The following is a 25,471-nucleotide window of genomic DNA, read 5'->3' as shown; positions in this document are numbered from 1 at the left end:
TTGGCCGGCTGAGGTGGCGGGCGGCGTTTAGCGGCGCCGGGCGGCGGCGCCGTGGAGAGGGTGTGCTCCTGGGAGCCAGCCAAGTTGCTCGTATCTACCCCGTGTGCTGTTCTGGGGGCGCCTATGCTGCCGCAGGTTCACAGGACTCAGGGCATTGGTTATGGAGAGCGGGCGGGAGGGGCAGCCGTGTGGTCCGGCCCCACCGCACCGCCCGACCCGCCGCCACGCCTCCCGTCTACCCTTGGCCCGCCATGCCCCGATCGGTTCCGCTGGGCCCGACTCGCCACATCCCGGGCAGCAGGGGCCCCAGCCCGAGGGTCCGCGCTTGCGTCGTGAGAAGGAGGTGCGCGCACGCACGCGCGGATGTCCCGTAGTGGACGCCGGATCGCCCCGCTGCGTGTGAAAGCTGGGCGCTCTTGCAGCGGCTCCCGAGGAAGAAGGCGTTCTGGGGACTGGGCTGCCGCTTATGTTCGCTTTGTCTGCCACCGCCGGGCAGGTAAGGTGGCGCTGGTGGGGGCGTGCAGGTCGGGGAGCCGGCGTGTGGGGCCTGGACTGCACGTTGAGAGAGGCTCATGGGTTGGCAGTGCGTGGGTGAGGCCCCAACCGCGCGGCCAGTCAGGGCCCTGAGGCGAGTGCGGGCGGCCGCCCTGGTTCGTGGTGCCCCCCTCCCCAACGTTAGTAGTCCCTGAACCCCGTTTCTTTGCTGCAGCTTTTACTCGGCTTTGGGGAAGCGAATGCGGGCCCGGGAGCACTTCCGACCGGCCCTCAGGTCATGGCCTGCTCCCGCGAGGCGTTTGCGTTGCTGTCGCGGTCTGCGGTAGGAAGGGGGTTGCGCGTGCGAACTCCTGGATTTGTTACCGATCCCTCGCGGCCTGGGGCGTCCTCTGCTACCCCATGTTCGCGGGGTGCACGACTGGCGGTCAGTCGGCGAGGCTTTGTTGTCAGGGTGCGAGGGCGCGGCGGGCGGTGGCGACGGGCGGCGGCGGACGGCGAGCTGCGGCGGCGACAGCGGGCGGCGAGCTGCGGCGGCGGCCAGCGGCGACTTCGGTTGGCGGCAGCGGGCGTCGAGCTGCCGGCGGCGGCGTTGGGCGGCGAGCTGCGGCGGCGTGGAGGTGTGCTCCTGGAAGCCAGCCAACTTGCTCCTGTCTACCCCGTGTGTTCTGCGGGCGGCCTCTCCTGCCGCAGGTTCCCAGGACTCGGTGTATTGGGTATTGAGACCCGGCCGAAGGGGCAGCGGGGTGTTCCTTCCCCGCCGCAACGCCCGGCCCGCCGCTCCTCCGTCCGTCCCCGTTTGGCCCGCCAGGCCCCATTCGGTTCCGCTCGGCCCCACTCGCCACATCCCGAACAGCAGGAGCCCCAGCCTGAGGGTCCGCGCTTGCGGCGTGAGAAGGAGGGGCACGCACGCACGCGCGGATGTCCCGTCGTGGACGCCGGATCGCCCCGCTGCGTGGGAAAGCTGGGCGCTCCTGCAGCCGCTCCCGAGGAAGAAGGCGTTCTGGGGCCTGGGCTGCCGCTTATGTTCGCCTCCTCTGCCACCGCGGGGCAGGTAAGGGGGCGTTGGTGGGGGCGTGCAGGTCGGTGAGCTGGCGTGTGGGGCCTGGACTGCGCGATTAGAGGCTCACGGGTTGGGGAAGCGTGGGTGAGGCCCCAACCGCGCGGCCAGTGAGGACCCTGAGGCGAGTGCGGGCGGCCGCCCTGGTTCGTGGTGCCCCCCTCCCCAACGTTAGTAGTCGCTGAACCCCGTTTCTTTACTGCATCTTGTACCAGGGTTTGGGTAAGCGAATGCAGCCCCGGGAGGTGGGAGGGCGCCTGAAGGGCCCGGGAGTACTTCCGACCGGCCCTCAGGTCATGGCCTGCTCCCGCGAGGCGGGTGCGATGCTGTCACGGGGCTGCGGTGGGATGGGGGCTGTGCGTGCGAACTCTTGGAGTTCTTACTGGTTCCCCAGCGTCCTGGGGCGTCCTCTGCTACCCCATGTTCGCGTGTTGGATGTCTGGCAGTCAGTCTGCTCCTGGGAGGCGAGGCTTTGCTGTCAGGGTGCGGAGGCGGCGGCCGGCTGCGGTGGCGGGCGTCGGCGGGCGGCGGCGGCGGGCTGCGGCGCCGTGGAGAGGGTGTGCTCCTGGGAGCCAGCCAAGTTGCTCGTGCCTACCCCGTGTGCTGTTCTGGGGGCAGCCTATGCTGCCGCAGGTTCACAGGACTCAGGGCATTGGGTATGGAGAACCGGCGGTAGGGGCAGCCGGGTGGTCCGCCCCCCCCGACCCCCCGCCCCTCCGCCACGCCTCCCGTCCCCGCTTGTCCCGCCAGGCCCCGATCGGTTCCGCTCGGCCCTACTCGCCACATCCCGAGCAGCAGGAGCCCCAGCCTGCGGGCCCGCGCTTGCGGCCTGAGAAGGAGGGGCGCGCGCGCACGCGCGGAAGTCCCGGCGTGGACACCGGATCGCCCCCTGCGTGGGAAAGCTGGGCGCTCCTGCAGCGGCTCCCGAGGAAGAAGGCGTTCTGGGGACTGGGCTGCCGCTTATGTTCGCCTTCTCTGCCAACGCCGGGCAGGTAAGGTGGCGCTGGTGGGGGCGCGCAGGTCGGGAGCTGGCGGGTGAAGCCAGGCCTGCGCAGTTGGAGAGGGTCGCGTGTAGCGGTGCGTAGGTGAGGCCCGGGCCTCGCGACCCGTTAGGACCTTGAGGTGGGTCGGGCCACCGCGTGGTTCGTGGTGCCCACTCCCCACCACATTAGTAGTCCGGGAACGCCGCCTCTTCGTTGCCGCTTATACCTGGGGGAAAGCGGGTGCCCCCCAGGAGATGGGAGGGCACCGGACGGCCAGGGAACACCGACTGGCCCTCAGGCCATGGCCTGTTCCCGCGAGGCGGTTGCGGTGCTATCTCGTGGATGTGGTGGTGGGATGGGGGCTGCGCGTGCGAACTCCTGGATTAGTTACCGATTCCCCCGCGGTCTGGGGCGTCCTCTGCTTCCCCATGTTCGCGGGGTGCACGTTTGGCGGTCAGTCTGCTCCTGGGAGGCGAGGCTTTGCTGTCAGGTTGCGGTGGCGGCGGTGGACGGAGGCGGGCGGCGTCGGCGTGGAGAGGGTGTGCTCCTGGGAGCCAGCCAACTTGGTCCTATCTACCCCGTGTGTTGTTCTGGGGGCGGTCTCTGCGGCCGCAGTTTCCCCGGACTCGGGGCATTGGGTATGGAGACCCGGCTGGAGGGGCAGCGGGGTGCGCTGTCCCCACAGCCCCGCCCGCCCCGCCGCCACGCAGCCCTTCCCAACTTGGCCCACCAGGCCCCGATCGGTTCCGCTCGGCCCCACTCGCCACATCCCGAGCAGCAGGAGCCCCAGCCCGAGGGTCCGCGCTTCCGGCCTGAGGAGGAGAGGCGCGCACGCACGCGCTGAAGCGCCGGCGCAGATGCCGGATCAGCCTGGAGCCTGGGGAAACTGCGTTCCTGCAGCGGCTCCCGAGGAAGAAGGCGGTCTGGGGACTGGGCCCTGGTTCGTGGTGCCCCCCTCCCTAACGTTAATAGTCCCTGAACCCTGTTTCTTCGCTGCAGCTTGTACCCGCGTTTGGGGAAGCGAATGCAGACCCGGGAGGGAGAGGGCGCCTGACGGGCCCCGGAGCACTTCCGACCGGCCCTCAGGTCTTGGCCTGCTCCTGTGAGGCAGTGGGATGGGGGCTGCGCGTGCGATCTCCTGGATTAGTTACCGATTCCCCCGCGCCCTGGGGTGGCCTCTGCTTCCCCATGTTCGCGGGGTGCATGTTTGGCGGTCAGTCTGCTCCTGGGAGGCGAGGCTTTGCTGTCAGGGTGCGGGGGCGGTGGTGGTCTGCGTTGGCGGATGGCGGCTGTGGGCGGTGGCGGGGAGAGGGTGTGCTCCTGGGAGCTAGTCGACTTGTTCCTCTGTATCCCGTGTGCTGTTCTGGGGGCGGCCTCTGCTGCTGCAGGTTCCCAGGACACATGTCTTCATGTCAGTCTGTTCCTTGTAGGAGGATGCAGTGAGGTCAAGGGGCAGCATCAGCGGTGGGCAGGGACTTTCCCAGGACCCGGCCCTGGCCCAGGTAGCTAACTCTCCTTTCTTTTGCTTCCTGAGTTGGTGGGTGTAACGGCTTTTGCATTATAGGTTATTTCCAGATGTTGAGCCCAGGTTTCTGTGCTATACAGAAGAACCTTTTTAAAAAATCTTTTATGTGTAGTGGCTAACATTTGTAAATCTCAGACTCCCACCCGATTTCTCTTCTCACCCTCTTTCCCTGGTAACCGTAAGATTGTTTACTAAGTCTGCAAGTCTGTTTGTGTTTCGTAGGTTGAGTTCATAGTGTCTTTTGTTTTCGATTGCACATATGAGTGATACGGTATTTTTCTTTCTCTTTCTGGCTCATTTCACTTAGAATGATGATCTCTAGGTCCATCCATGTTGCTGCAAATGGCATTTTTACCTTTTCTATGGCAGAGTAGTATTCCATTGTATAAATACACTGCAGCTTTTTTATCCAGTTGTGTGTTGCTTCATTTAAGTTGCTTCCATGTGTTGGTTATTGAGTATGTAGTGGTGCCGTGAATACTGGGGTGGAGCTATCTTTTCGGATTGGAGTTCCATCTGGATATATACCCAGAAGTGAGATTGCTGGATCACAGGGTAAGTGTATTTTTAGTTTTATGGGGAATTTCCAAACTGTTCTCCCTAATGGCTACACCAAACTACATTCCCACCAGCAGTGTAAGAGGGTTCTCTTTTCTCCACACCCTCTCCAGCATTTAGATTTATGAACTTTTGAGTGATGGCCATTCTGACTGGTGTGAGCTGCTAGTTCACTGTAGTTTTGATTTGCGTTTCTCTGGTAATTAGTGATATTCAGCATTTTTTCATGTGCCTGTTGGCCATTTGTAGTCTTCATTGGAGAAATGCTTGTTTAGGTCTTCTGCCCGTGTTTTGATTGGGTTGTTTGTTTTTGTTACTAAGTTTTGTGAGCTGTTTATATATTCTGGAAATGAAGTCTTTGTCAGTTGAATCGTTTACAAATATTTTCTCCCATTCTGTAGGTTTTCATTGAGTTTTGCTTATGGTTTCCTTTGCTGTGCAAAAGCTGATAAATTCAGTTTGGTCCCATTTGTGTGTTTATTTTTGCTGTTATTTTTATTGGTTGGGTAGACTGCCCTAGGAGAACATTGCTGAGATGTATGTCAGGTGATGTTTTGCCTATGTTTTCTTCTAAGAGTGTTTTGTCTTACGTTTAAGTTTTCAAGCCATTTTGAATTTATCTGTGTGTGTGGTGTGAGGGAGTAGTCTAATTTCATTGATTTACATGCAGCTGTCCAGTTTTCCCTACACCATTTGCTGAAGAGACTGTCCTTACTCCATTGTATGTTCTGGCCTCCTTTGTCAAAGATTAATTGACCAAAAGTTTGTGGGTTTATATCTGGGCTCTCTGTGCTGTTCCATTGATCCATATGTCTGTTCTTGCTTCAATACCATGCTGTTTTGACTGTAGGCCTGTAGTGTTGTGTGCAGGCTGGGAGGGTTATTCCTCCAGCTTCATTTGTTTTTCCTTAGTAATGCTTTGGTAATTCTGGTCTTTTGTGATTCCGTGTAAGTTTTAGGATAATTTGTTGTAATTCTTTGAAAAATGTCCTGGGTAAGTTGATGGGGATCACATTAAATCTGTAGATTGGTTTGTGCAGTGTGGCCATTTTAACAATATTAATTCTTCCAATGCAAGAACATGGGATGTCTTTCCATTTCTTTAAGTCCTGTGAAATTTCCTTAGTCAGTGTTTTGTAGGTCTCCACATAGGTCTTTCACTTCTTTGGTCGGATATATTCCTAAATATTTTATTTTTTTAGATGCAGTTTTAAAAGGGGTTATTACTTTCATGTAAAGATACGCCACTCATTTCTGTATGTTGATGTTGTGTCCTGCTACCTTGCTGAATTCTTTCATTAGCTCTTAACAGTTTTTGTGCGGAGCCTTTAGGGTTTTCTGTATATAGTGTCATGTCACGTAATGATACGTAATGACAGTTTTACCTCTTCTCTTCCAACTTGGATTCCTTTTCTTTCTTTTTGTTGTCTAACTGCTGTGGCCAGCAGTTTCAATACTGTATTGACTAGAGGTGGTGAGAGTGGGCATCCCTGTCTTCTTCCAGATAGTAGTGGAAAGGCTTTCAGCTTCTCACCGTAGAGTATTATGCTGGCTGTGGGTTTCTTATAAATAGCTTTAATTATATTGATATATGTTTCCTCTGTACCCACTTTGGTAAGACCATGGGCTCAGTGCAGTCATGGGGCTGGGAGGACGGTAGCAGCAGTGGCTGCGGTGGTGGGAGGAGGGCGGCTGCCCCTTGTGAGCCAGTCATTTGCTCCTGTCTCCCCTGTGGCCTGGCCTGGAGGCAGCCTCTGCTTCCCCAGGTTCACTGGACCCATGTCTTTAGGTCAGTCTGCTCCCAGGAGGCTGCCGTGATGTGGTCACGGGGCAGGACTGTGGTGTTGGGAGTGAGGCTGCCCTATGCAAGCCCTTGGATTTACTCCCATCTCCCACGTGGCCTGGCCTGAGGGTGGCCTCGGCTGCCCCAGGTTCCGCTGTAGGTTTGTCCCGAGGCCAGCCAGCTCCCAAGAGAGGGGCGTGGTGCAGTCAGGGAGCAGGGGACAGCTGGGGGAGGGGGCCTGCCTTGTAGGAGCTGGCCTCTTTGCTCCAGTCTTCCTTCTGGCCTGGCTGGGGGGTGGCCTCTGCCACCCCAGGTCGCAGGACACACGTGTCCCAGTCTGCCTGCTCCTGGGAAGCGGGCGTGTCATAGTAGACATGGGGGGCGGGGATTCTGCCCTGGAAAATTTTGACAAGACAAATATTTTTGCCTTTACCACTGGCTAAAAGAAAAAAGAGGGAAAAATAGGAAATAAAGAATGAAAAAAATGGAAAGGAAAGAAAGAAAAGAAAGTTTTGTCATACAGATCTATTTGCAATATAAACTAGATATTTTATACTTATTATATTTCTAGTTTGTAGTTTATGTTATAAGCTAATAGTAGCAATTTACCAGAGGTAAGAGAATATGTAAATTTATTCTTGTACCTTCACATTGTGGAATAATATAAAGTGGAGAAGATAAGTCAAAGGTTGCTCTGGTGATAGGAATCAAGGTTAGTATCAATTAGTAATGTTTTTTACAAACTATAAGAAGGGAAAAAACTAAGCAATAAACTGTTTTTTTAGGCATTTATGTCATTTTTTCTCTCTCATGGCTTTTGGAACTTATACAGTATTATGTATTTACCACACGTATTTAATTTACTAAGGTCTTAAGTTGAAAAGTATTTTGATCTTTGTTCCAAGCAAGAAAGGGAATTTAGAGTCCTTCAGTTTTGATCTTCCTTTTCCTGGCTAATATATCATTATTGTTAAATATGTTATTTTACTTTTTTAATCCCAACATACTGAACATACTGTGTTTTATGTACATACATACTGTTTATTTAGATTTACCTATAAGTTTTCATTCCTGTCTGGGGTCATTGATTTTCCTGAAGCACATCTTTTAGTATGTCCTATACATGTTCAAATATAGAGATCTTCTGATGATAAACTCTTGATTATATTTATCTATAAATACTTGCCTTTTACTCTCAATGTTGAATAATTTTATAAGATACAAAATTCTAAGTTTATCAGTATTTTCCCTCATTCCTTTGTAAACGCTGTTCCAATGTCCATTAGCCTTCATTGCTGTTGAGAAGTGTGCTTTCATCTTAGAATCTCTTCCAATTTGGTGTTCTGTATTTTGTCTGTGGTTCCTGTGAACATCCTTTCTCTTTGGAATGCTGTAGTTTCACCATGTAATGACTTGTTCTGGACTTGTCCTTACCTTCTTGGGATATTTTATGTATTGCAGACTTTAGAAGCATGCCCTCCTTTTTAAATGAGTTTTAGAAATACCTGAACTGCTATCTCTTTAAATATTTTCTCTAATCTGTTGTCTAAATGTAATCCTGTCTGTGATCCCAACCAGAGAAGTTTTGTAACTTTCTTCTGTCCCACAGATCCTATCTTTTAATTCTTTAATTTTCTCAGTTTTGTCTAATCTGTGGCTTCACCCATCAATGTAACTTTCATTATAATTTTATTTTTATTTTCTGTAAGTTCGATTTTTTAATGTTTGCTTATTTCTCCTAATTACTCACTGATCTATAAGTTTGTAATTTCGTTTTGTTTTTAGACACTTTTTTTTTTGCTTAGCCATCTTTCAGTCTACGTATTCTCACTGTAACAATTTCACCAGCTAGAAACCGTGGGAGCTTAAATGTATTTTTTATTTCTTTTATTTTGACATAGATTGTCTTTCCTTTCCCATATGTTTGTTGATAATGTATATGAGGTCAAGATCAATTTCACCCTATGGCAACCTGAAGTGTCTACATTAGTGACTGTTTTCTGCAAAAGTAGCTTGCTTCTTTTCTACTGGGAAGAGGCAGAACGTAGCTCATTTCAGGGCAACCACCACCTCTAAGGGGCTTCATTTCTGAGTCAGTCTACAGATCAGGTATTCTTCTTAGTTATTTGATAACACAACACACAAACACACACTGTCGTGGCGGGTTCCTAGGTGGCCAGGCCAGCTCTGCTGCGTGCTTGGCTCTCCAGCCGTGGGCTTCTAACATGGACACTTTTAACTCTCCCGTCCCTCTTCCCTCTGCCCCAGGGCTAATGAACACGGTCCCTGCACCCACCTGGGCTGAGCCCAGGCCATGCACACAGCCCACCGCCTGCAGTCTATCACTCAACTAGGCCCCCTGGCCGCTGCAAGTCTGCGTGCCCAGTACCTCTGCCCTAGGGATCCAGATCACAATCCGGGCCATCAACCACACAAGCCCACAGGCCAGTGGCGGGCAGCCCGGGTCCACCCTGACCTGCTGGCTGAGACGAGTCACAGGGCGCCGGGGTCAGGGCGCCCGGGTGGGAATTGGAACCGCCTCCAGCCCAGCCTGCAGAGCCCTGTGGCCTCGGACACTAGCTGTGCAGCCACACACTAGGCCTGCTCCCGCGTAGGCTGGTGGCAGTCACTATGGTGACCCTAACCCAGACTTCCCTGCCCCATCCACGGGGTGAGTTGTGAGGGGGTCAGCACTTGGATCGAGGGAGGAATCCCGCGGTGGCGGGGGGGCAGGCTGAGGGGTATGGGGCCAGAGTGGAATTGGCTTAGCTGAGGGGTGAGGGGAACCATCTCTGGATGTTGCGGGTCCTGCAGTGAGGCATGAGGCGTGAGCTTGGGGTGTGGGGGTCATAGCGAGGTGGTGTGGGGGCGGAGACTTCCGTGTGAGGAGGAGCCTCCTCTTGGGGGTCACGTCGGAGACTGGGCCTGACCGGCGGTGTTGGGGGGGCAGTAACGGGGAGGGGGAGGCGAGTAGGGGGAGTGGGGCTGGGGTTTGTGGCCTGGCCCGGGGCCGGTGGTGGTTCCGGTTGAGTGCAGTGACCTGGTCTGCGGCGGACTCGGGCATTGGGTATGGAGACCGGGCCGGAGGGGCAGCGGGGTGGGCCGGCCCCGCCCCCCCCCCCCCCCCCCGCTTGGCCCGCCAGGCCCCGATCGGTTCCGCTCGTCCCTACTCGCCACATCCCGAGCAGCAGGAGCCCCAGACCGAGGGCCCGCGCTTGCGGCGGGAGGAGGAGGGGCGCGCACGCACGCGCGGATGCGCCGGCGCGGACGCCGGATCGGCCCAGTGCGTGGGAAAGCTGGGCGCTCCTGCAGCGGCTCCCGAGGAGGAAGGCGGTCTGGGGACTGGGCTGCCGCTTGCTGTCGTCTCCGCTGCTGCCGCCGGGCAGGTAAGGGGGCGCTGGTGGGGGCGTGCAAGTCCGGGAGCCAGCGGGTAGGGCCTGGGCTGCGTGGTTGGAGAGGCTGACGGGTTGGGGGTGCGTGGGTGAGGCCCCAACCGCGTGGCCAGTCAGGACCCTGAGGCGAGTTCGTGTGGCCGCCGAGGTTCGTGGTGCCCCCCTCCCCAACGTTAGTAGTCCCTGAACCCCGTTTCTTCGCTTCGTTTCTTGGTTATAGAGAAGGACACGGAGACGGTGGAGTAGAAGGACACAGAGCACATTCACATTACATCTACATGTGGAGCATATCTCACTGGAGAAAAATGGAGACTGGCAGAGAGACTCCTGCACAGCCAAGGCGCTGAAGATAGGTCCACGAGGAGTCACGAAGGGATGGAAGAGAGGTTCTCGATTTGGAACGCAGCCTCGAGGAGGGGACCCGGGACAGGGAGACACGTCATGGCCCGGAGGTCTTCCCTGGGGCGTGGGCAGCTTGAGAGCGTTAGTAATAAGAATGCTAACCAAGTTAGGGAAAAGAAGAGATGAAAACAGTTTGAAGCTTTACAGGGACCTGGAAAATATAAAAAGAGAACCCCTCACCAGAGGGCTACAGTAGCTAAAACTTAAAACACTGGAAGGGGCGAACAGGAGACTAGGTGACACCGGAGACCCCACGTGACCTGGAAGACAGAACCATGGGAATTACCCAGTCAGAACTACAAAAGGAAAAACAACTTTTTTTTTTAAAAATTGAGAGCAGTTTAAGGAATCTATGGAACTACATCAACTGTCCTAACATTGGCATGTTCGGGCTCCCAGAAGCAGAAGAGAGAGAGAAAAATGTTGAAATCGTACTTAATGAAATTATGGCAAAAACTCAACAATCATGAAGAAAGAGAGACATTTCCAGGCGTAGGAATCACACAGTCCCTAGCAAACTGAACCCAGAGAGACCCACACCAAGACACGTCACAATTAAATTGGCAAAAGTTAAGGATAAAGAGAGAATTCTGAAGACAGAAAGAGAACAACAGAGTCACGTACAAGGAACTGCCACAAAGGTAGCAGTTGATTTTTCTGCAGAAACTCTGCAGACCAGATGGGAGAGGCATGATCTATACAAATGCTAAATGGAAAAAACCTACAACCTAGGGGATGTCACCCTGGAAGATTGTCATTTAGACCTAAAGGAGAGACAAGAACTTCTCAGGCAAGGAAACCCTGGAGCAGTTCATCAACCCTCAGAGACATGTCAAAGGTCTTCCTGGAGGGGAACACACAGGCTATTGCAAGACGCAAGAATTTACAGCAAAGGCAAATCCCACTAAGAGGCAAATTAAAGCCTGAGGGTCATCAACTAAATAAGCAAAAGATTAAAAGATAAAATACATAAAATTAACTGTGACTGCAGTAAACAGCAGTTCACAGGAAGAAGTAAAATATAACATCAAAAAAAAAAAAAAACGGGGGTGGGTCACAGAGGAAACAAACAAAAAAAATGAGACACGTGAAAAGCTGCTCACATTCCTAATCATTAGGGAAATGTAAATCAAAACCAAAATGAGACGTCACCACGAAGACTACAAATAAGAAATATTGGTGAAGAGATGGGGTAAACGGAACCCTTGTCGCTGTTAGCAGGAGTGCAAATTGGTGCAGCCTCTGGGGAAAACAGTAAGGAAAATCCTCAGAAAAACTAAAGATAGAGCTATCACACGGTCCAGCAATTGCACTCCCGCGTATACATCCGAAGGAAACAAAAACAAGAATTTGAAAAGATACATGCACCCCAAGGTACATAGCAACTGTATGAACAAGAGTCAGCATACGGAAGCAACACGAGTGTCTGTCGGCAGGAAAATGGATAAAGGTGGTACGATGTATAAACACGACGGAATAATGCTCAGCCGTGCAGAAGAATGATTTCTGCCGTTTGTGACATTGGTGGTTCTCTACAGTATGAGGCTTAGTGAAGTAAGTCAGACAAAGGCAAATGCTCTAGGATATCACTTGTATGTGGAATCTAAAAATGAATAGAAGTGAATAAATGTAACAACAGGAAAACAGACACACCGATAGACAGATCAAATTAGTGGTTACCCGTGTGGAGAGGAGAGGGGGAAGGGGCTACGTAAGGACAGGGAATTAAGAAATACCAACTACTATGTATAAAATACATAGGCTACCAGGACTATTGCACAGCACAGGGAGTATAGTCAGTGCTTCTAATAACTTCAACTGGAATGTAGTCTCTAAAAGTATTGAATCACCATTTTGTATGTTGTCCACCTGAAACTAATATAACATTGTCAATGAAGTGTATTTAACTTAAATGTATGTATATACACAAATTCATATCAAAATAAGAAACCATCTTCAAATTCCACCCACCACACTGGGGATCAGTCATGCTTCTCTGTGGGGCGTGACTCCGAGACATTGGGCCAAGAAGAGGACTCAGGTTACGAAAATGGACGTGGCTCCTGCCCCGAGACACACGAGGTCTTGGGACGCTGGTCCAGACTGCGTTCTTTCTCTGAAACTACCTTACGTTACAGAAGGCTCATTTGCTGTCCATGAGGCCTTTTCCACATCAGACAATGACTGAGCCCTGTGTGAACCCAAGGCCTTCCAGGCCGCTGTCCGTGGTCCTGACTCAGACTAGCCGGCTGTTTCAGCTACTGTCCATGGTTCTGCTTCTGCTGCTCTGCACGGGGTAATGATATTTTTAGATTAAACAGACTTTGCCCTTTTAGGGTAGTTTTAGGCTAACAGGTATGTTGAGCAGAAAGTCCACAGGGTCCCACAAATTCCAGTGCCCCACACATACGCCCAGTTTCACCTATTATGAATATCTTGCTCCAGTGTGCTACATTTGTCAGAAATGATGACCCAGGTTAATACCTTATGATTAACTGAAGTCCATAGGCAACACCATGGCTCACTATTATCTGCACAATTCTATGAGTTTTGACAAATGCATGATGCCATTTGCATCCAGAGGCCCCGAGGCTGCTGTCCATGGAACTGCCTTGATCAGGTACACTGTTCAGGCTGCTGCCCATCGGTCCACCATTTCAGTAACACAAAGTACAACTTCACTGCCTTGAAGACCCGCTGTACCTCACCTCCTCATTTCCCACCCCTCCCACACAAACTCCTGGCAGCCACTCATCTCATTGTCTCCATAGATGAGCTCCTTCAAATACCGTGTAGTAGGAATCTCACAGAGAGTATAACCTTCTCTGGTTGGCTCCTTTCACTAAGCGATGCGCATTTTCATTTCCCCATGTCCTTTTGTGGCTCAATGGCTCATTTCTTCTTCTTTTTTAATGGTCATTTCTTACTTTGGGGGACTATGGGAGGGTAATTCATTTTTCTGAATGGAGATACTGGGGATTGAACCAAGGACCTCATGCATGCTAAGCACACGCTCTATCATTGATCAATACTCTCCCCCCATTTCTTCTGCTATTAACATCTTTTTTAAACAGCTTTATTGAGATGCAATTGATACACAAAATAAATGCATATATTTAAGGTACATCTGAGTTTGCACATATGCAGACACCTGTGAAACCATCATTAATGTCAAGGTAGTAAATATATCCATTCCTCTAAAAGTTTCCTTGTGCTTTGGGTTTATTGGGATGGGGGGAGGAGCACATGTCTGTGAAGAACATTTATCACGAAATCTACTCTCTTAACGAATATCTGGGTGCATAATGCAGTGTTGTAAACTGTAGGCACAACGTTACACACAGAGCCTCGGAATAGAACTCATTTTGCATAACTGAAAGTTTATACCTATTGAATCACAGCAGAATCAAAGAATATCGCCACAAAAAATCAATGAAGCACAAAAGAAAGAAGCAAGAAGGAATAGAGGAACAATTTAACTACAAGACAGACAGAGAACTATTAAAAACAACAGTGATAATAGGCCTTTCCCTGCCACAATTCCCTTAAATGTAAATGGATTAAATTATCAGAGCAAAAGATATAGAGTGGCTGAGTGGATGACAAGCAAGGTCCAAATCTGTGCCATCACAAGGGACTCACTTTAGGTTTAAGGACACATGTAAGCTGGTCATGAAGGGATGGAAAAAGGTACTCCATGAAAAAGGCAAACGAAAGGAAGCAAGGATGGGTACACTTGGACAAAATAGACTTGAAGGTAAAAACAGTCATAAGAGACCCAGAAGGACGCTATACAATGATGAAAAAATCAATTCTTCACAAACGGCTTCGTCCTTTTTATTCTGAAATCCTATTCCACTGTCTGGATGCATCCACTCACCTACTGAGGGACATCCTGTGCACATCCACGTTTGAATTAAGCTATGAATAAAGCATCTGTAGACATTTATAAACCATAAACATCGCTGCACAGATTTGGGGTGGACATGAGTTTTCAGCCCATTTGAACAGGTGAGTGTCTAGGAATGCAGTTGCTGGGTTGTATGGCAAGATTAGGTTTAGATTTTGGAGAAACTGCCGAGCTCTCCTGCAGATGGGCTTTTCCGTTTTGCACCCACCCGCAGCGGAGGAGGCCTCCTGCTGCCCCACACCCTTACCAGCGCTGGGAGGTGCCGGGTTTCGTTGTTGCTTCTGGACGTCTACCGTTCTAACAGATGCGTGGTGGTCTTACTCGTTTTCAGTTACAGTCTCCAACGACGTAGGATGTGGAGGAAACTTGTGCTTCCTTCTCTGCATCTGTGAGTCTTCTTAGGTGAGAGGTCTGTCCAGGGCTTTTAGTCATTTTTAACTGGGTTGTTTGTTTCCTTGTTGCTGACTTTTAACAGTTCTCTGCATATTTCGGACACGAGTCCTTTATCAGATATGAGGTTTGCAAATGTGTGATTCTCCTGGTCTCTGGCCTGCCTTTCATTCTCTTGACAGTGTCTTCCACAGGCAGGCATTTTCCACTTCAGTTAAGTTCCACTAACTATGTTTCCTTTTCACAAAGTGCGCTTTTTGATTGTACCTACAAACTCACTGCCAAAATCATCCCTCCAGTTGGTGCTCCTGACCGGCTGATCTACACGTGCCCAGGAAGAAGGCCTGTCAGAGACTGCCCGAGGGTGGAGCAGTGAGGCGGGTGGCTCCCACAGTCTGAGGGAGGTACAGAGCGCCCCACCTGCGGAGAGGCTGGGGCCAGCCTCCCGGAGCTCATTCCAGAGGGAACCACAGGCCGTGGGCTGTCGGGGATCATCTGAGCTGACCATGCCAAGCCTCCCGTTCAGGATGACAGCCCACACCAGCCACTGGGGTGGGCACTGCAGGGAGAGGCTGCCCCCACCTGAGCCTCTTCAGTGCCTCTAGAACATTCTGTCACGTGGAGTCAGATGGAGCCGAGTTCCCATGGTGCTGTAAAGTGGACTTGGGGGTGAAGTGTCACAAGACCCCTGGGTTGCTGTGCAGCCCACACCTCTAGGGATGACTGTGGTGAACATGGAAGGTACTGGTCCCAGGCTCCTGAGAGAAGCCAGCCCACGGGGGACACGTCCTGTGGCGAACACGTCCTGTGGCGCACTGTGCAGGGCTGGGAGCCTGAAGGATTCCACCTACCTGGCTCAGACACCCCCACTCTGCCCAAAAGGCCAGGACAGCCTGAAGCTGTTCTGGGATCCAAGGGTGGTGACTGAGGCCTGGAAGCTGGGTCAGAACACACCACTTTTTCTTCTGTTGCCAAAAGAAATGGGAGGTTCAGAGCAGTAATGCTTGTCCAGGGCATCCAGGGGGTTAGGGGAGTAAGCTGCAGGCGTGGCATCTGGTTCAAGGAAATGTCTCAAGCTACGCGAGGGGCCCTTCAGTTAGGGACAGCTGGGCCTCTGTGTCTGTGGGAGATTGAACCCAGGGCTCCCTCAGACACCAAAACCCACTGATGCTCAAGCCTCTTCTGTCAAGCGGTGTAGTGTGTGCACGTACATCCTCCAGGCACGTTCTCCAGTAAGGGTTACTCCTCCCTAGGCTACTTATGACCCCTAATGCAACGTCAGTGCGATGTGAATAGTTGCCAGTGTGTGGCCAATTCCAGTTGCTTTAGGGAATATTCTGGGATTTTGGGGGGGGGGGTTACATATTTTTAACTCACGGATGGATGCTTGGATGCGGATATGGCAGAGTCGGATGGCCAAATGCACTCATTTTTATTAGCACAAGATATCAGCCTTTGAAAAGGTTTCTGTTCTTTTTTAAAAAAAAAAATTTTTTATTGAGTTATAGTCATTTAACAATGTTGTGCCAAATTCCAGGGTACAGCACAGTTTTCCAGTTATACACGAACATACATATATTCATTGTCACATTTTTTTTCACTGTGAGCCACCACAAGATCTTGTATATATTTCCCTGTGCTACACAGTATAGTCTTGTTTATCTAGTCTACATATGCCTGTCAGTGTCTCCAGATTTTGAAATCACACTCTGTCCCTTCCCACCCCCTCCCCACTGGCAACCACAAGTTTGTATTCTATGTCGATGAGTCTGTTTCTGTTTTGTATTTATGTTCTTTTATTTTTAGATTCCATGTATGAGTGATCTCATACTGGTATTTTTTTTTTTCTCTTTCTGACTTACTTCACTTAGAATGACATTCTCCGGGAACATCCATGTTGCTGCAAATGGCGTTATGTTGTCGTTTTTAATGGCTGACTAGTGTTCCATTGTATAAATATACCACATCTTCTTTATCCAGTCATCTGTTGATGCACACGAAAAGGTTTCTATTCTTAATCAAATTCCCCTAAGCCCCACCACGTCCAAGGCAGGCCCCAAGTTCTATGCTGATGAGCACAGGCCTCTGTCCAGTGTTACCGAGCTGGCCTCAGACTGGATGCATCGCCTGGTGGTCACTTCAGATTTACGGCCCCCACTGCCCATCCCAGGATCCGCACATGCACCCAATGGCCTGCAGAAGCCAGTCGGAGGTGGGCAGAGGGGACCAGGGGGTACTGCACATCTGTGCTGGGAGGACCGTGGTGCACTGCAGAACTGTGCTGGGAGGACAAGGATGCGCTGCAGAACTGTGATGGAGGAGGCACTGCAGATCTGTCCTGGGAGGACCAGGGTGCACTGGAAATCATCCACAGGAGCCAGTACAGGGAGCCGCCTGCTCCCTACACACCAGACTTCCACAAAGTCTGACCTCTATTGTCGGAGGACACATGGAGGGCCAGCGTCACGGGTGGTTAAAGAATTTATCAAAGGCCAGGAGGAGTTCAAGAACAAAGGAAAGTTTAACAGTTACGCTGCTACAGTGGGCCGCACAGACGACAGGTGCCCGCGTGTCCACCGAGTGGGAACGTGCAGGGTCTTTTAAGAGGAAGGGGCTGTGAACACAAAGGGACTAGGGAACAGCCTTCTGACTGTCTGTAAGTGAGGTGAGAGGCTTTGGTTCTTGGGGGGATAGTGGATTTATGACTCCCGTAAGATGGAGACGTGGGCTGACGCCAGCAAGACCGTGGGACTCATGACTGATCAGGGGAGACGGGCTGAGCCACGTCGGCCTGAGCTGCGGTGAGGCTGGTCGTTTCCCAGGGCTGTCAATTCTGCCAAGGCAGACACCCGCCAGGAGTTTATCTTCTGAGGAGGAGCAGGCAGGCGCCGAAGGGCTGGAGGTTTGGGGGCACAGGGCCTCGGCAGGCACCAGCTGCCACTGGCTCCGTGACCGGCAACAGCTCAGAAAGCCACGCAGTCTGCACAGCCCTCCTGTCGCCAGCCAGGAGGGGACCAGTGATGACCACGCCCATCATTTTGTCCCTGCGTCCGACTTAGGACCCACAGGGGGAAGCCGGACGTGCCCCCAGCCGTCACAGGGCCCCCTTCTCGCCCCTCGTCCCGTTTCTCCAGGTTCACAGCCCCCATCAGGCACCCCTGAGCTCTCCCTTTTTCCACAAAGAAGCTGTCCATACACAGAAAATATTTTAACACATTAACATATACATCGTGTACTACGCATACCTGTAGTACGTGTGTCTGTCGCAGACCTGCATGTGTGTGCAGTAACACCCAGCAGCACTCACACACGATACAAGCACCGAGCTCCCCCGGCCCCTCCCTGCCTGGAGGCCTTGCAGAGCCCGGGGACGGGCGCAGACTCCCTGGCTGCAGCAGCTCCGAGAACCCAGCCTTTGCCTGTCCTATTAGAGTGCCCGCCACACCCTCACCAGGGAAGGGAGAGGTGCCCACCAGGGCTAGGAGGACAGGAGGGCTCAAGTTAAGGCCTGGTACCCTGGTCTGCAGTGGGCCATGTTGGCAGCATCCCTGTGGGAGGCAGGGAACAGGTGACCACCAGGACTCCCACTGCCCCCTGGGGTCCCTGGCACCAGTTGCCCCACCCCACACACCCAATGAGGCGCCTCTGCTGCGCCTGGACTCCCCCAGGTCATCTGAGACAGCACCCACCCAGAGAAACGGGAACTTCAGGAAGCAGGCGGTGCCACCGGTTTCAGTCCCGTTCTTAGTGTTCGCAGAGTGGTGGTTAGGGGGTTCACACTCCAGGTCCGCAACATGAATTCCTAGGAAGTTCAGCTACCACTTCCTAGAAAGTGGGGCTGCGGACAAAGCGCCCAGCCTGGAGGAGCACAGGTGCCTGGGACAGAGCAGGGAAGGGGAAGGGGTGCCCAGGGGACCCAGGCTGCACGGGAGCCACCTCCACAGCTTCCGCCTTCAGTGAGTGGGGTCCAGGAGGGACAGGGACAGATGAAGCGCAGGGGGGCAATGAAGGGGAGACCCCACCTCAGGGACAGGACCCCACAGAGGTTCAAGGAGGGACAGGGAAAGAGTGAAGGGTGTAATGAAAGGGAGACCCCCACCTCATTGATGGGACCCCACAGAGGGTCCAAGAGGAAGAGGGACAGACAGAGTGCAGGGGGGCAATAAAGGGGAGAACCCACCTCAAGGACCCCTCATGGGGTCCAGGAGGGTCAGGGACAGGTAGAGTGCAGGGGGCAATGAAGGAGAGACCCCACCTGAGGGACGGGATCCCATAGAAGGTCCATAATGACAGGGACAGACCGAGTGCATGGGGGCATTTAAGGGGAGACCCCACGCAGGGATTGGACCCCACAGAGGGTCCAGGAGGAATCGGGATAGACAGAGTGCAGGAGGACGATGAAAGGGAGACCACCACCTCATGGAATGGACCCCACAGAAAACCAGGTTTGACAGGGACAGAGAGAGTGCAGGGGGGCAATGAAAGGGAGACCCCACCTCAGGGACCCAACCCTGAGGTGGGTTCTCCCCTTTATTCCCCCCCCCCGGCACTGTGTCTGTCCCTGTCCTTTGGACATTCTGTGGTGTCCTGTCCCTGAAGAGGGGTCTCCGCTTCATTGCAACTTGCGCTCTGTCTGTCCCTGTCCCTCCTGGACCATCTGTGGTGTCCCTGAGTGGGGGTCTCCCTTAATGCCTCCCACAGAGGGTCCAGGAGGGACAGGGACAGAGAGTTCAGAGGGGCAATGAAGCGGAGACCCCACCTCAGGTATGGGACCCCACAGAGTGTCCAGGAGGGATAGGGACAGAGTGCAGGGGGGCAATGAAAGGTAGAAGCCCATCTCATGAGGTCCCTGCTGGATCTAAAATTCTAGATCTCCTGCTGTACTCACTATAATTTCCCCTTCTGTCTTGATAGACTACCTCATCTGCACTTTCAATCTGTCAAGGGACACTTATTCTGAGTTGCCAAAGGCTTCTGCACCAGGTGAGGCTGGGAGGAGGCAGCAAGTAAACAATTATAATACAAGCATGACAAATGCTCTGACAGGAATTACATACAGAACATGTGGGATCATTGAAGAGGAGAAGTCTAAATCAGTCCAGGAGGTAACAGAAGGTTAGGGAAGCAATGCCAGAGGCAATGGAGTCTTCAAAGGGTTTTAAAGCCAGGTAAAAATGGGCAATGAGAAGGTGGTGAGAGACACATGCAATGAGAACAGTATGTTCAGAGCTGAAGGCACGGGGTAAGAGAGGGGAGACACACGTGCCAAACTGCAAGTAGCTGGATACCTGCAGGCTGAAACAGCACGTGTAGGGGTGGGCGGAGAGGCAGGAGACAAGGCCGTAGTCAGGTCATTCTTAATGCCTCTCTGTCTGAATTTCCTCCTGAAGGCAAACAGTATCCATGAATCCTCTTAGGAAGGGGCATGACAAAGGTACAACTGTGGTAAGGGCAGTGGAGATGGGGAAGAGAGGAAGGATTTGTAGATATGTAGGAGCTGGTACTGCCAGCTCACTGGCTGAGTGGGCGAGGTGAGGGAAAGGAAGGAATTTAGGAAGACTCCCATGTTTCTGGCTCAGCAGATGGAGAGATGGGCAGGAAATCACGGCATGAGGCAACGTGAGCAGGGAAAGGGCAGGAAAATGGAATTCTAGATGCACATGGAACATTGTTAGGTGGCTGGGGGAGGGGGGAGGGGGGACGTGTGGCTAAGTAGACAGAGACACGGGATATTAGAAGAGAGTGGGCAGAGGTGCTAAGCTGCCAGCCTGCTTCCATCTTCACTGGCAAGAAGACTGGTCTTCAAATCAGAAATGGCAGAACAAACACAATAAAGAGAAAAGTGAAGCCCCAGATAGGTGAGGTGAGAGAAAGAGAGTATCTAGTCAATTGAAATGATTTCAAGTCCCCTGCTTAGGTGAGTTACACACCAAGCCTGCTGAAAGAAATCGCAGATGTAATCTCAAGAGACACGACTGGTAGACTTCAAGAAATTGTGGAGACTATAAGACAAGAGGAGGACAACTGTTTTCCAGATTTTCAAAGTGAAGAGAAAAAGACTATAATGGGAAATATTCAGAGAAGTTTCACACCATTTATGACAAAAATCCTAGAATGGCTTATTACATAGATAGCTTATAATTACTTCAGTTAATGCACACAGCTCAGAAGAAGCAAGGAGCGGGTGTTGTTTGCTATCTGATGGAAGTCTGTTTGCACTGGTAGTTTGTCCAGACTGATTGTGGCCTGTCTCCTCTCCCTTCCTAAGCACAAAGTGAGTTGTCTGGCCTGCAGTATGAACTCAAGCTTCTCTATCTGTGATTTGTTGCCTGTGGTACTCAGCCTGTATGTGGCCCTTTATGAAAACAGACTGACAATTTAAATAAAGAAATTCAAAGTCTGAATTCTCCAAGAAATCCAGCATCACCTGTCTGGGTACCCCAGGGAACCGACAAGCAGCATTAACCTCTGTAGTTATTAGCCTAACATCAGTAAACCTTTGTCTATTAGAATCCTACTACCTTATTTTTTGGTGCTATTTTTTTCTTTACACATACTCACTTTAAAGTGAGAACAGGAAACAATAAAGCAAATGTGGTGGAGCATGATGGGGGGAAGGCAGCCTTGTCTTACCAACATGTCTATTCCTGGCAGGCTAAGATACAATGTAAAATATGTACATTAAAATATATATGTACACACACACACACACACACACACACACACAACATTAGTCTTTCAGAGACCTTCTTAGAACCTTAAAAAAACAAAAAAGGCAGCCTATTCAAGACCCAGATGGCTCTCCTGAACTAAAGTAAATCCCCTGGGGGATGTCACCAGTCTCACATTTTACAATTATATGATCATACAAATCAAGCAATATTGGGTTAAAGTTCCCTTCATAAAACAAAACAAAGCAAAACATAATGAAAACCACAACCAAAATCCAAGACATGAAGACTAATATTAAAAAGATCTTTTAGAACCAGGTCTCATATTCAGATCTGTTTGGTTAATATACAGTCATTTATTAAAGCTGAAAATGATTTTTGACTCTGTATAACCTCTTTTGACATTATCCTGTTAAGTCCCTAGCCAATACAAAGTGAGACTTGACTAGGAGGTAAGCTATATCCAGGGTGAGGCCCTAGTCCTCTTCCTCCACAGGCCTAATCCAGTCCCTCCACCAGTCTAATTTTGGTGCATCTCCTCACCAGAAAATCCAAACAAGCACCTTGTACATCTTTGTCCCTTCCTTTCCATCCCCCTTCTTGATATTTAGAGCAAAGAACAGAAGAGTATCTTCACTGAAATTGCTGGGATCATCAATGTATCAAAACATAATTGCACGTGTGTTCCATTTTAAAAGGAATGAATGAAAAGGAATCTTCTTACCGTATTGACCCGATCATGTATGGCTGTGCCAGCTGAACCACAATTGCACCACTTCCTAGCTGATGACATGTGTAGCCAGAATCCCAATCATAATTCTTGGTGTCCCCGTTCAACAAGGCATTTCGGCTCTGACTGACTCCTTCAATCACACTGGCACAATCGGCAATTGTTGCAACATTCTCCATGGGAACTGTGAATCCAACACAAGATTCAGCATCAAGATAAAGAAGCCAAATATATCCCAATAGTGTGCTATGAACAAAATTAATTACTATCAACGATAAAACAGAATTAGAGCATCTTGATTATCTCAAGTCATGAACACATTTTCCACACCCAATAGCTTTTTAAAAAGTTGAGCCTAAGGTTGGAATGAACCAAACCACATATAGTAATCAGTCCTAAAGAATTTTATTATAAAGAAACATGATATACTATAAAATACAGAATGCATAAATACACTGCGAAATATTACTACAATGGGAAACCACACAGTAATTGAGATTAATGAACTACAGCTATATACAAATGAGTGAATCAAAAAACAATATTGAGTGAAAAAAACAAGACACAGAAAAATATGGTGTATGAGTTCATTTACACAAAGGTTTTTAAAAAGGCAAAACTAAAAATTTACTCTGTTTAGGAATACATGCATAAACACAAAACTAAAAAGGAAATTCAGGGAATTATTACACTAAATCCAGGATTATCTGTCTGGGAAGAGGGGAGATGAAATCTTGGAGGGGCCGCAAAACTACAGGTCTTGTTCTATTCTCAAGCTAGGCAATAGGTACACAGACACATGTTTTATCAGTATTCTCTAAAGTGTACATATTTATTACACTTAATTTGTTTAAAGTAGCTTGATATATATAGATTCAGTATTTCAGAATTCACAAAGCAGGAAAACAACCCAGGACATGGTATTAATCCCTTTTCAGAATATACAGTTGCCTTCAGGCATGATTCATTTCCCATTTTTATTTGTTTACTATTCTGAGCATTTCAACACATATGCTTGTCTCTTTGTTCATGAACTGCTGTATTTTGAAACACCAGCTGTTTTGATTCTGAGTCTGTCTATATACATCAACCTGTTCATTTATAAAAGTCTAGGGTTTCCACAAAATGATAGCTGTCCAAAAATGATGTAAATTCTCTAAACACTGAGAAGAGAATGATAAGAGGTGAGGGCCTTTTAAGTCCCTTGGGACCTTTTTCGTGCATTTACTGGTGCTGGGGTTTTCTTCAGACATTTAAGTTATTTTCCCCAAATCTACAATTAACCTTAGCTACTCTCATTCAAGACTTGCAGCTTACTTTACACGATTTTTAAGTGGATTAAAAAAAGACAATTTCTCATTAGATACATACTGTATTTTCAGTAATAATATATTCTGTGAAAAGAGAGAAGGTGAGAAGTACTACTATCATGCCAAAACATTTCTTACTTTCTAATGATGTGGAAAATAATGTTCCACATATCTTCTAAGCAACGTGTTTATTTTCCAAAGTTGGGCATGCCTGTACTTGAGCCCTCATCTTATATACCTTCACTACTTGCTTTGTTTCCTGCAGATGAGAACAGCCATCCACAGATAAAGGAGAGAGAAAGGAAATGAAGAAGGGAGAGGGGATGGATTTTCTGCAGATGAATCCCTTGACTATGAAGCTTAACTCCAAAGCAACAAGCAAAAACATTCATGAAATAACCTGTGGGGACAGTTTCCTGGCAGAGAAGGGGCTTAGAGACAAGTCCTCCATGATTTCGAAAGGAGAAGAGATAAAGGACTATGTTTAGAGGCTAAGTCATGGTACCTCTATTTCATGGAAAAGGGGAAAAGGGGAAGTATTCTGTGATTTGGAAGAGAGAACTTAAGGAAGTGGCATAAGATACACAGTAAACTGAGCTGAGACATAAAATCATACTGTAGGCAGCCTTAGGCTGCAGTAACAGTCTCCATTCTCCCAGGTGCTTAAATAGCACACATTTATTTTTCACCCACCCTATGCATTCACTGATGATCAGCAAGGTGGCTCTGAGCACCGTATCACTCAGGGAACCTTGTGACGGAGGCTTTGTAGTGACATGTGCTTCCTTAATCACAGCAGCAGTGAGAAGAGAGTGAACTGGCTCTTAAGACTCTTCCCCCAAAGCAACACACATCACTTTGCTCACATTTTTTTATTAGCTAAGGCAAGTCACAGGGTCTCACCTAACTTCAAAGGGAGTAGGAGAGGGCTACCTTGCTCTGTGACCAAAAGAAGGAATATTTGGCCAACAATATTAACATCTACAACAAACATTAAACCAGGCTGCAGGAACATTCAATGGACAGATAAATCTAGTTTAGTTGCGTAAAGTCTATAAAATATTTCAATGTATAAATATACCAACGGGACATTTGGATTGTTACTGCTGTTTTGTGATTACAAACAAGTGTCTTCTTGTGCACACAGGTAAGAGTTTCTTCAAGGAATGTATGAGATGTGTGTGTGTGTGCATGGATATATGGAAGTGGAATTACACTCATGGCTGAGTCACCCCACTGGCAGGGTGCCAATCCTTTTTCGGTTAACGTATTAAAAGTTAAAATATTTAATCTTCCCCTTTAGGATTTGCGCTTTCCCTCTCTTGTTTATCAGTTCTTTCCTACCCCAAATTCATAAAGATATCTTCCGATATTTTCTTCCAAAAGTTAAGAAGGTTTGCTTTTCACATTTGGCTCTTTAATCTGTTTAGGATTTATTTTTGGTACCCTATGAAATACAGACCCACTTTCACCTTTCGTTCATAAGGTCAGCCAATTTCCCCAGCACCATTTAGTGAACAGTCCGTCCTTTCCCCCACCAATTCGTTACTTTAGTCACATACGAAGTTTTCATACGTATCCACATCTCTTTTTGAGATCTGCACTGTTTCCCTGATTTGCCTAGTCTTCTGCCTTTACCACGCAGCTTTCCTTTTTAATTGAAGTAACATTGTGTTAGTTTCTGGTGTACAGCACAGTGATCCAATTATACACATATATACGTACTCTTTTTCATTATAGGTTATCATAAGATACTGAATACAGTTACCTGTGCTATACCATCTATTTTATATATAGCAGTTTGTGTGTGTTAATCTCAAACCCTAATTTATCCCTCCTCCACCCCTTTCCCCTTTGGTAACCATAAGTTTGCTTTCTATGTCTGAGAGTCTGTTTCTGTTTTGTAAATAAGTTCATTTGTCTCATTTTTTTAGATTCTGCATGTAAGTGATATCATATGATATTTGTCTTTCTCTGTCTGACTGACTTCGCTTAGTATGATAATCTCTAGGTCCATCCATGATGTTGCAAATACCATTATTTCATTCTTTTTTATGGCTGAGTATTATTCTATTATTTATATATACCACAACTTCTCTATCCAGTCATCTGTAGATGGACATTGGGGTTGTTTCCACGCCTTAGCTTTTGTAAATAGCGCCACTCTGAACACTGGGGTGCATAGATCTTTTTGAATTGGAGTTTTCTCCAGACATATTACTATGCTGCTTTAATTACTGTAACTTTACATTATCTTAAAATCTG

At 49.5% G+C, this 25,471-nt stretch overlaps 1 protein-coding gene across 1 annotated transcript; it reads left to right on the top strand.

Moving 5' to 3' along the window:
* The first annotated feature begins 363 nt into the window (after window positions 1-363).
* On the top strand, window positions 364-24,309 carry LOC116658128 (translation initiation factor IF-2-like). The gene is made up of 8 exons (XM_032462360.1): window positions 364-591; window positions 822-1,546; window positions 1,999-2,208; window positions 2,303-2,544; window positions 3,966-4,037; window positions 9,545-9,787; window positions 19,410-19,478; window positions 23,472-24,309. Exons 1-8 carry the CDS (start codon window positions 364-366, stop codon window positions 23,513-23,515), a joined length of 1,833 nt encoding a protein of 610 aa, XP_032318251.1. The 3' UTR covers window positions 23,516-24,309.
* Window positions 24,310-25,471: the final 1,162 nt, after the last annotated feature.

Source organism: Camelus ferus, chromosome 20, assembly GCF_009834535.1.
Source record: "Camelus ferus isolate YT-003-E chromosome 20, BCGSAC_Cfer_1.0, whole genome shotgun sequence".
Taxonomy (NCBI): domain Eukaryota; kingdom Metazoa; phylum Chordata; class Mammalia; order Artiodactyla; family Camelidae; genus Camelus; species Camelus ferus.
The sequence above is the reverse complement of the archived record's forward strand: the minus strand, read 5'-3'. Positions and strand labels throughout refer to the sequence as shown.